The sequence below is a fragment of the Carcharhinus amblyrhynchos genome, chromosome 26 (genome assembly GCF_965287045.1).
Source record: "Carcharhinus amblyrhynchos chromosome 26, sCarAmb.v2.hapA, whole genome shotgun sequence".
In the NCBI taxonomy this organism is placed as follows: Eukaryota; Metazoa; Chordata; class Chondrichthyes; order Carcharhiniformes; family Carcharhinidae; genus Carcharhinus; species Carcharhinus amblyrhynchos.
Window position 1 is genome coordinate 36076157 of NC_137349.1, and position 12005 is coordinate 36088161.

General features: G+C 41.2%; 1 protein-coding gene across 1 annotated transcript in view; it reads right to left on the reverse strand.

Moving 5' to 3' along the window:
* The window catches only part of LOC145358527 (cysteine dioxygenase type 1-like), a 31414-nt gene extending 21273 nt beyond the window's left edge, over positions 1 to 10141 (reverse strand). Inside the window, exon 1 of the mRNA XM_080212661.1 lies at positions 9896 to 10141. Coding sequence (XP_080068787.1) covers positions 9896 to 10065 — 170 coding nt within the window. The 5' untranslated portion in view covers positions 10066 to 10141. The remainder of the gene's footprint in view (positions 1 to 9895) is intronic.
* Between the last annotated feature and the right edge of the window lie 1864 nt (positions 10142 to 12005).

Below are 12005 nucleotides of genomic sequence, written 5' to 3' on the forward strand. Positions count from 1 at the left end.
AAGGTAAAGGGAGAGATGATGCACCTTCTAGGGTGCAAGGGAAAAGTACCTTGGGAAAGAGATGAGGAGTTGGGAGTGAAATAGTGTCATGGAGGGAGTGATCCCTCTGGAATGCTGATTGGGCCCTGGGAGGTGGGGAACAGAGGGATGTTTAGTGGTGGCATCATGCTGGATGCCCATTCTTCCTTATTGTTTACAGTTCAGTTCTTGGGAAAAGATTTGATGGTGGTGAAAACACTGAGCATAAATTGTGCAGAACTCAGATTGATGTAGTTTCTACCCCATGTGCAATATATTGGGCATAGTGCATTCTATCATCACTACTTGTGGTCAGCTTTTGGATGCGGCTGGAATTATTGAGGCTATCCTGGTTATTCCACCTTTAGTGAAGGTCACTTGATGAAAGATGGCATAGGTTTCCATTCTCATTCCTCTACCTCAAACAACTCTGAAGCTCATTAATTACATTAGTGCTGGCTATATTCTGGGAAAACATGGACAATGGGAACATTGAGACTTCAGAAAGGATAGATAGATAATTTTGCTAGGATGAAAATTTTCCCTCTACCAACATTGCCAGAAACTCTCGTTATCCTGCTTTCCCCTCAGATTTATTTCATGAGCTTTGTAAACAAGGTCAATACACAGATTAACAAAATGTCCCAACAAGTAGGAAAACAACAAATCTGCCAAAACAAATTTTGTGGGGCCAGTCATGCTGGTGACCAAGTAATTTATCATCTGTCCTTGTATTGCCAATTGTAATAACATTGTGTTTATAATTAACTAGATGTGGCACAGTATGTCTGACTTATCAGCAGAGTCCTATTGTGGTCTGACAATAATCACTTTTTTAAAAAAGTGGGTATCTAACATCTAACCAACATTAAGATTTTCAAATTGAGTTTTCTTAACTGTAGGCAAGACAAGTTAGTGAGCATTGAAATGATTGATGAATGGGATTTGATGCTTCCTTGGACAATAAATTGTGGAGGATACAGAAGACCATGACCAGTCTGGAGACAGTGTTACCAACATTCTGCAGTAGACTTGTCCTTTCAACCTATCAATTGCTTTCTCAATCCTTTGGTGATGCCAAGAACCAGGGAATGTCAGGTAGCCAAGTTGTGACTTACCCTTGGGAGTCTGAAAGAGTGGAGGTATTATTCTACTCTTGAATGAAGCTTTCCGGTAATAAAAGGAGGAAAACATGTCTTTACAGTCACCTCTACAGTTCTGCATAGAGGCAACTCATACATGCATCATTAGACTTGCCCAAATCAGCTGTTCACTACTGAATTGGCTGGAAGATGCAAATGATTTAGTGAGGACTAGTGACACCATCCCATTTTGAACAGACTTAAATATTTGAGAGCAGAAGCTTCTTCCTCAAACTCTCCCTTCCAGGAGATATATCACACAATAGGTGGGATTCTCACCTGTTCCTGCCCCCTAAGAATTTGGTACTCAGCCAAAACCCCATCCTTGAACAAGATTGGAGGTTTTTGGTACATGTTCAGTGTCCCATTCACTTTTGGTAGGACTGGTTTCTTGGGCACAGATTTTTAATCAGGATCTTCATCAATCTTGGACCTTGGTTATTCAGTATGGCACTACAGAAACCATACAAAATTTCCTGCTGGAGCCAAGGTCAAAAGATTCCTACAGTTGCAAAGACTATATTTCCAAACTCTGTTAAGCCTAACAGCAGCTTCTGTAAAAAGTCATAGAAATGTCAAGTTAAAAAACACTTAGTGTGGAATGGAGCCTCTGTTGGTGTTGCATTAGGTTTTGCAACAAAATATCCCTCCTTGGGGTTGACGTTTTGATGTGGATCTTATAGAAGCATTAAGCTACTGAAAATGAGTGGAACCCTTTCCCTACCCCAGCCATTGAACTCAGGAGGGGAAGTCAAGTTGAAAGGAAACACCAACATGATGAAGGCTTGCCTTAATCCAAGGGCTGCTGCATTGTCAAGAGGTATGGCTTTCTTTGGAGGCTACATAGAACAGAGGGCCTGTTGACTTGATCAGGTAGCATGAAGGAAAAGAATGGCACCATTTACAAATTAAACAGAGTTCTGGCAGCAAATTTACTTGCTGTTTGTGGTATGTTGTTAAGTGCAATTTGTCTACTGTATACTCAGGACTGTGCTTCAAAAGCTAGTCCATTAGTTGTGCAGCATAAAGCTCTATACAAGTCCAAGTTTGTTAAGTCATTGTGGGATGGGGTTTTATGGCCTCCCTCATCCAGAAACTGAGGAGTCCCACCCAAGGTTGATGGACCTTCTCATTATCTTCCCCTAGCGAATGGGGAGGTAACATTCCAGCCTTAATTGAGTATTGGGAACTGGATACAACCCAATAGTGGAACCACTGCTTTTGCAAATAAACAATAACCAGCATCTTTCCCATCTGAAAGAAAAGAGAAAATTCTATACAATAAAATGATCATCTCATTGTAAAACAATATGAATCCTGGCATGATAGACAATAGTGTACTTTGATTAATCAGACTGGATCACTTTTCTTAAATAGTAAGACTTGCCCCTTCTGTTAATTCCAATCATGTTGATGAAGTCTAGCCTGTACCTTCTAAACAAACAGGTTTATTTCCAAAACAAATAAAAGTAACAGACTCTCCCAGACACCCAGAGTGAGCTGGTTTATATACTTTCACAATTATTTCATAATCCTTCCCCAACTAGGGACAGATGTGTTTACACACAAATTTATTCTTTTGCACAAAGAAGCTCCCAGCACCTATCCAGTATTCAGCAATTTTGAAGCTTTATACCAGAGCTCTTGCAATTCTTATTACTTTGCATGCATCATATAAATCTGAGGACTTTGTTTATCCAAATGTGCATAACTGTGCTGCTAATAATGAGTATTTTTGCAGCATACCTCTGAATGATCCTTAGTTCCCATTCACTGTCAAATAAACCATTGTTGTTTCCTTGTGTACAAGCATACTGAACTTTAAATAGAGATGTTGTTTTAAAGATAGCTGGAGGATGTCAATTCAGTCACTAACTGCATTGCTAATTGGGTGATCCCATCTCCAGACAAGGGCACAAAAAGCCTCAAACTAATACAGAAACAACTGCCATCTCCTGTGGAGATAATGGAATCTAATCATATCCTGCAAGTAACACCCTAGATTGGTTTATGGATTTTTGCCTGCCAAGAATATACAAAGACTGGAAAATTCCAAGGTCTATGGAGCTAAAAAGCAGGAGGTTTGAGGCCATTTAGTATGGAATTCAAGAGAATTGTATTTTCCCCTGACCATTGCATGGAATTGACTACCCAGTGTTCCCCAACAGTGGCTGCATCTCAAAGAAAAACCAATCTGTGGTGAGACCTTTGGGACATCCAGAAGGTGTGATAAATTATTTTGTAAATGCTGGTTTCTTCTTCTTGTTATTTGATGTTGGAAAGCAAAATACAGCTGTAACCTCAAATGTAACAGTTACCCATGAGACTCCATGTCATATCTAGTACCAGAAAAAAAATGTTGAATATTTAAACAGGCTGTGTACACAGTGGTGAAGTTGCAGCAAGGTTAGTACAGCTAATATAGACCAAGAACACAAACACTGCAGTAAACAGCTCTGAGGCAGGCTTAGGGTCAGCAACCCATCAGGAATTGAAATTAATCCCCAGGTCACTGCTGCATGCAGCAGAATATAATTCAGTGTCAGAAAAAAATGGTATTTCTTCATTTTCTTATTACTTGGGCTAGTGCACTCAAGACATTAGTCTGACACTGCTTGGTATATGAAGGTTTTAGCATGTTTGAAAGAAATTAACCTGCTTGTTAAAATAACAGCCAAAACAATGTCATTAATCAGCACACAGATTCTGCCAGACCTGTGGAGCTTTTCCAGCATTTTCTGTTTAGATTTCCAGCATCTTTCTCTTACTACCCAATTTGAACTGTCACCCAACAGCAACTGACCTGGGACAATTAAAGTGAGGGAAATGACCTGCCCCCTTAGATGCTGAAGTCATCATTTGCCATTTCAGTCAGAACTACAAGTGGAACAGGAGTGATGACTTCCCTGTCTGGCCAGTGTGCTTATCAAACTGCTAGGGGCTGATCCTATGGACCCTGCCCAGTTGCAGCCTTTTGCAAGCAACCCAGCAGGGTATGAGGAAGAATGCAATGCAATGAAGTCTGAAATAGAAACCAGAAATACTCAGCAGCATCTGAAGAGAGAAAGAGCCAAAATTTCACTGATCTTTCATCCTCAGTAAATGGTGCCTCCCTCCAGAGATGCAGCCAGATCTGCTGACTATTTCCAGCATTTTTGATTTTTATTTCAAATCTCCAGCAGCTGTAATATTTTGCTTTGTAAGACTTTGTAACAAGATACCCCAGGTTCACCACTCACATTTGGGATTTGCATGCACTGTGTGCTCTACCTGCCCTTTAAAATCAAGGCTAATGATTGTAGTGGGTAGCAGAATCCATGGGCAGTAACACAATGTCAAAGACGTCATTGTTTGCAGACATCCTGTTCATCCAGCCAGTCTAGTTCTAAGTTTTAATTTGTGAGCAGAGAATGTGCGTTGATAGACAGATCATCTTTAATGCCAAAAAACCCAAGACCTTACACAGGATTAGAAAAAAAAACACATCAAGGTTAGAAAGGAGAAATGGCAAGTGATAACTAAAATTTTTTTTTAATAAAAGAAAGATTGAGAGAATAGCAAAGGAATTTGTGAGAACAGGACTTAGGCTGAAGGTTTTCCTACCAATGGGCTTTGGCAGGAGTGATACATAGAAGAGTGTTACGAGCAGTTGTACCACTGATTAGATGCCCCAACATCTCCTCTGTTTTTAAACTGTAGTTGGCTCACAATGATACCCTACTTGATTTTTCCTAAAGATTATTGCCTTGATTTCATAGCAAACTCAATGCATTTTGCATGTGAGAATTTGAGCTGAAGGCCACTGCATTTTAAACAAAACAATTTCCATCTCTGGACTTTAAATTTAATATTTTATAGTAAGTAGCACCAGGTTAAAGTCCAACAAGTTTATTTGTTAATAGCAATGTTCAGAGCACTGCCCCTTCACCAGGTGAAGATTTTAGTGTTAGCTTTTTGAAAATTGGAACCATAAGAATTCCTATATAGTGCAGAAAGAGGCCATTCAACCCATTGAATCTGCACCAACCCACCAAAAGTGCACTCTACCCAGAGGCTTTCACTCCTCCACCCTATCCTCAATCCCACACATTTTAACATGGCTAATCCACCTAACCTATGGATCTTTTGGACTGTGGGAGGAAACTGGAGCACCTGGAGGGAACTCATACAGACATGGGGAGAATGTGTGGAGTCTGCACAGTCACCCAAGGCTGAAATTGATTCCAGGTCTCTGGCACTGAAAGGCAGTAGTGTCAACCACTGCCACCTGATAACTGTTAGGTAGGCAATAACTTAAATAGCTACAGTTAACCCTGTTCATCTGATAGGATGAGGATGAGGGGGGATTAAAATGACAGTCATGTTGTTTTCACAATAACTGTTATTGCTTTCAGGAAGTTGCTCACGAAAGACAAGTGTGGGTTAATATCTAAAAGCTGGAAGCATAGTACAGAATGGGGTCCCATCACCATTTAAAGTGCACATGTAAGTATCATACTAGTTAAACCTGGTGCCAAGCAGGATTGAGGTGAGAAGAGGCACAGGATAGTCAACAGTTTCTATACTTTAGAAAGTCTTTCCTTTCATCCAGGAGGGGGTAGAAGTAGTCCTCCAGCTTCAACCTGCACTGCCCCCCACTCCCACTAAATCTTTTAGGTCCTTCCTTACAGACACCTGCCCCCACCTCCACCATAATACCACACCCACCATCCACTCTTCAAAACATCCTGCCACTGTGCTCATTAAACCCCAGGCAGCACAACTCACCTTGAGAAACAATCCTGGCTTCTTTTAAAGTGTGCACATGTTTTGTTCCAGTCTCTTCAGGAACTTTGTGCAACACAGGCTGGCATTTTGTCCTTGCCACTTAAATCCCATGAGCAAATTTACAAGAGTTTTAAAACTGGACAAACTTTTGTAAATTTGCTCATGGGATTTAAGTGGCAAGGACAAAATGCCAGCCTGTGTTGCACATTCTTAATGGCCCTTGTAAAGGTTGTATTGAGCCACCTTCTGAACCTTGTGCAGTTACACCCACAGGACTGTTGGGGAGGGAGTTCCGGGTTTTTAAACCCAGCAGTAGTTAAGGAACAACAGCATAGTGCTAGATAAGAATGGGGTGGGACCTGGAGGGGAACTTGCAGATGTGTTCCAAACTTGCAGTCCTTGTCCCTCAAGGGTGCTTGTTTTAGCCCTCGTGCTATGCAATGAAGTGGGGGGTGAATGTAGAAAAACAAGAAACTAAGGCTTGAATAAAACCTCAGTGAATGTTTCATTTTCCAACATTTCTTCCAAAGTTGTTGATTACCAACCAGCACTTTAAAAAAATGTTTTGCTCCCCAGATTTCTCAAATTCCACCATTACTTCAAAAGAGAGCTTCAGTTTCCAAAGTTTAGAACAGCTGAACTTGGGAGGAGAATCTCAACATTTAGGTCTTGTTCTCCAGTCTTCTTGACAAACATTTCCTTCTTCAAACTTTAATGAGAACACTCCATTATAAACAGTAGATAGTGAAGTTTATGTTGTAGGACTAGTTGTCCAGAGGCCTGGATGAATAATTTGGGGGATGTGCAATTAAATCTTAATTTTGCTTTCTTTTTAAAAAAGCTTTTTTCAGTAAAAATGTCCATAATTTATTGAATTTGTTAATTCCCTTTATGGAAAAATATCCCTCATATGATTCACAGCAATATTGTTCATCATTTACTATCCTCATTGATCTAGCAAACCACTTAGTTGATTCAAATTGGCAGCTAAGGATGTCTCAGACTTTTAGCTAAAACAAAACCAAATATCAGATCACGAGCGATGGCTTTTCTTGCCAGCTTCTTGTGGGGACCATGAATTGGATTCAATTCAGATCTGATAAGGGCTTACCCTTTCCACTGGCTTTGTAACTTTAAGGAACAGAAATTACTATATTCATTTTATTAATGATCTTGTTCACCTGAGGAAATTTGCTTGGCATGGCTTTTGATTATCTTTATCCGACTTGAATTCTTGTCTTGAAACTCAACCCAGGATTGCTACGTTCAGAAGTTTGTGAAACGAAAAGGACACACACAGCTGATCCAAAAGGTGCAACCCATTATACTGCCTCAGAATTGCACTGGGATAGCAGCCTAGATTTGTGCACTGTTGTTGAGTGGGATTGCAACCGTTAACCTTCTGACTCAGGTTTGGGTGTTGTGACTGCTCCAGGGATCATCTATAAACGTTAGGATTCCAACCATTGACATGCAAGAGGCCAACATTCCTTGGTGGAGCATTGTTATGCTAAAAGTTTAACTGGCATTTCATCAGTACAGTATTACTTTGCATAGATTAATGACTGCATTTGCCTATTCAAACAGTTACTTGGGACATTTTAATACTATAAATGCAAATTCTTTACTTATTAAAAAGATTCAAGACAAAACAAACTTTGCTCATGCAAATGGCCATGTTGTGTTATCAAGCAGGAATGACGTGACTTTAAAACAGGCAAGGAGACATAAGGCATAGGAGTACAAGAGCAGGGATGTTATGATGGAGCATATAAAACACTCGTTGGGCTGTAACTATGTAGTGTGTGCAGTTCTGGTCACCACACTATAGAAAGTGTGTGATTGCACTAGAAAGGTTGCAGAGGAGATTCACCAGGAAGGTGCCTGGACTGTTACATTTCAGCTATGAAAAGATGTTGGTTAAGCCCAGGCAACCTTCTGTGGATCCTTTTGATAGCATGCTTGGAAAGGTTAGTCATGGCACAAATCAATTCCTGCCTCTTAAACTGCCTGGATCCACTACTGTTCACCTATCGCTGCAATAGTTCCACAGCAGATGCTATCTCCCTGGCCCTACACTCAACCCTGGAACACCTACATCAGACCTCTATTCATAGGCTACAGCTCAGCTTTTAACACCATTATTCCTACAAGACTCATCTGCAAACTTTGTGGCCTTGGGTTTGGCTTCTCGACTTCCAAGTCAATAGGCTGCAGTCAGTAAGGAAAGGCAACAACACCTCCATAATCATCCTCACTGGTGCCCCTGGTTATTGACCTTGTACTAAGGGGAACATTTCTTCCCATCTACACCCCTCAATTTTGTATATCTCAAATCAGGACCCTCCTCTCCATTCTCTGCAAAGGAAAACAACCTTGATTTGATTTATCAAATGTATTAGTTTACACTGAAACGTATTGTGTCCTCAGACTCTTATTAAATTCCTTATACACCTGACTGCATGGCCAAATTCCCCTTAAAATTCGATTTTCAAGTTTGCTGATGACATCACTTATGGGTCAGATCTCAAACAATGACAGGAATGAGATGGAGAATCTGGTGTGATGACAATAATCTCTCCCTCAATGTTAGCAAGACAAAAGGAGATTGTCATCGACTTCAGGAAGCATAGCGGAGAGCGTGCCTGTTTACATCAATGGGGACAAAGTAGAAATGGTCAAGAGCTTCAAGTTTAAGATGTCCAGATCACCAACCTATCCTGGATCCCCCCATGCTGACACTAATCAAGAAAATCCACCAAGACCTCTACCTTCACAAGACTGAGGAAATGTGACATGCCCACCACAACACTCACCAACTTCTACAGATGCACCAAAGACAGCATTCTTTCTGGTATCATAACTTAGTACGGCTCCTGTTCTGTTCAAGGCCACAATAAACTACAAAGGGTCACAAATGAAGCCCAGTCCATCACTCAAACTAGCCTCCTATCCATTATCTGCACTTCAAGATGCCTCAAATGTAGCCAGCGTAATCAAGGACCCCAGGCATACTCTCTTCCACTAGGAAAAAGATGCAAAACTCCGAGGTCGTACACAGAAACAGCTTCTTCCCTGCTGTCATGAGACTTCTGAACTACCTCATATTAAAGTTGATCTTTCTCTACACCCTAGCTAGAGCTGTAATACTACATTCTGCACTCTCTCCTTTCCTTCTCTATGTACCATATCCTCCATGCTGTGAGTGTATGACCAAGTTAGTAATTAAACAACTCTACAAACAGAACATCAGTAGTTACAAAACAAGATTCAGTGTTTAGGGAAAAATTGTTAAAGTGTAAGTTAATGGGGGCAATACAAGAGTGCAAAATTCCAATGTCAACTTTTGATGTCAATGTTATTTTAATGGGATCGCCTGCTTGTGGTCATCTTTGAAGAAATACAAACACGTTGAATTGGCTAATGAACTGCAAACAATGTGCTTGTTGAAAGCACAGACTGGTTGTTCTGTCTTCAACAGATACTGTCAACAGTGCCAAGACAGAGAGCACAAACTTGTAGGCATCAGTCTACATCGATTCCTAGTCGGAAACATGATTGGAAATTGTCAGCTGTGTACACTGGGATGCTGTTCATAGATGCAGCCATACTGCAATATTAATCAGCGTACTAACCTATCAGTGTTAATCGTTTGCGGGGGATGAGGACGAGAATCATTTCTACTGAGTACAGACTCATGGTAAAGTTTCTGGATCTCGCCCCACCCCACGCCCCAGCTATAGAAAGACCTTGCAAAAAAAAATCTGACCATTGCAGCAAAGACCTTGCAATAATTTGACCTTGTAATAATCTGACCATTTGGCGAATGCCCTGAGCAGATCGGATTTCACCAATCTGAAACTACCTTGCTTCTTCTGCAACATTTAACGTGCAGAAAGATATTGTATTATAAGTTCCAGTCCGGAGATGGTTTACTGTTAGACCCTGTGAGGGTTGAAGTGGGTTACCTGTACTGATCGAACTTTGCGAATTTACTCCAATCTACAGGGTTGCTTTGGTACGATTCCATCAGACCGTGCACTTCTTCCACGTTGACTTTATCACTGGAGAAGATTTCATGAAGTTGTTTGATCAAATCCTCTAACGTCTCCGGCACCTGGAGCTGAGTCTGATCCATCTTTATTCCGCGTTTTGGTAATTAACCCAAAACAGGAGCAGACTCAGAGAAGTGACAGTGATGGCCAGACTGCAGCAACGCTCTTTATAAAGGAGCCTGGAAAACTTGTGGGCGGAATGAGGGAGGAGCCCCGGGAAATTAATGAATTAATCAAAACATTCCCGTTGGCAATGTCTGACCAATAATTCCTGCATCCTGAACTGATGACTCAACACATCAAACTGTCTGGGCGCTCAAAGTTTAATATTTTGTGTCAAAATAATCTAGAATTCTGCAGTATTTGGATTTTTTTGTTGTTGTTCCGTTTACCGTTGGGACAAGTGCTCTGGTGAAATTATACAAATGATTCACGTTTCATGGAATCCCTACCGTGCAGGAGGCCATCCAGCCCATCGAACCTTTACCACCACATCTATTTCTTTATTTTCTTGAAATAGATAAGGATGTACTCCAGGGTAATGCCACATTTTTAAAGTAACTTTGCCATGCTCTTAATACTGGCAGGATTGAACTGCACTGTATCTCACTCATTGTTTGATTCAGATGGAAGCTCCCACGTATTGACTTTATCCTAGCTTAGACAAAGCAGCCATTGTCAGGGTTCTGGTTAGAGCATAGAAACATGAAACATAGAAAAACTACAGCACAAACAGGCCCTTCAGCCCACAAGTTGCGCCCAACATATCTCTACCTACTAGGCTTACCTATAACCCGCTAAGTCCCATGTATTCATCCAGAAGTCTCTTAAAAGACCCTATCGAATCCGCCTCCACCACCACTGCCAGCAGCTGATTCCACGCACCCACCACCCTCTGAGTGAGAAACTTACCCCTGACATCTCCTCTGTTCCTACCCCCCCAGCACCATAAACCTGTGTCCTCTTGTGGCAGCCATTTCAGCCCTGGGAAAATGCCTCTGAGAATCCACTCGATCTATACCCCTCAACATCTTACACACCTCTATCAGGTTGGCCAATCTGTGTGTCTCTCTGAAGTAAAAATCGATGCAAATTCAGCCTTGCAAGTGGGCTCTCACTTCCTCCTGAGTGCTGCTCCCCACCACTACCTAAATCCCACTCCCAACTGAAGCCTCATGCCCGTGCTCCATTCTTAACCCCACTGAGTCCCTCCCTGACCTGAATTTTGCTGCTACTGAGTGTAATTTCTGCCACTGAATAATAGAGGTCAAATTCCCTAGATAACATGATTTTCTACTTTCATTACATGGCAGGAAAGTGAGTTTAAACATTAACAGAGGACAGAGGGTGGTGGGATGAGGAGGTTAGAAAGAGGGTTAGACAATTCTACTTAGGGAGAGAGACAGTATCCCTGTGCAAAGACCAATGAGAATCCAGAGGAGTGTGTAGCGTACCCAATGCACAGGTGAAAGATAGATCAAAGTGGCTGGAAAGGGTTGTGGGAATGGAGGGGAATAAACTGTGGCCCATGTCAGAACCATTGACATAGGAGGGAACAAGATTGTATAGGAATTAGAAGTTGTTCAGCCCTTTGATAGAAATAATATTAGAAACAACAATTAAAAAGATAAGATACAAATAATAAGTGCAAAGATCAGAGTACAGAGATCGATAAAGGTAATAGAAATACTTTGAATACAGGCAAGGTTCCAGGAATTTAAAATAAGATGTACTGCTTTAATCAAATAATTGATTAGATAATTACATGTTAATCCACTGTTTAAGACAGTGAAAGAGGAAAACTAGTGATTTGTTAATCTGACATCTGTTGTCAGGAAATGACTAGAGTCTATAATTAAGGAGAAGGTGACCAAGCATTTTGAACAGATCCAGCCTGGGTTGATCATACCGGGTGAAGCTAGTTGAGTTCTTGTTTAAGGGGTGATTAAAGTAGTGGACAGGGGAATTCTCTTTCCGTGCCCGTTGGGCACCGCAGGGGCTGAGGTGCCTTATAGACCCCGAT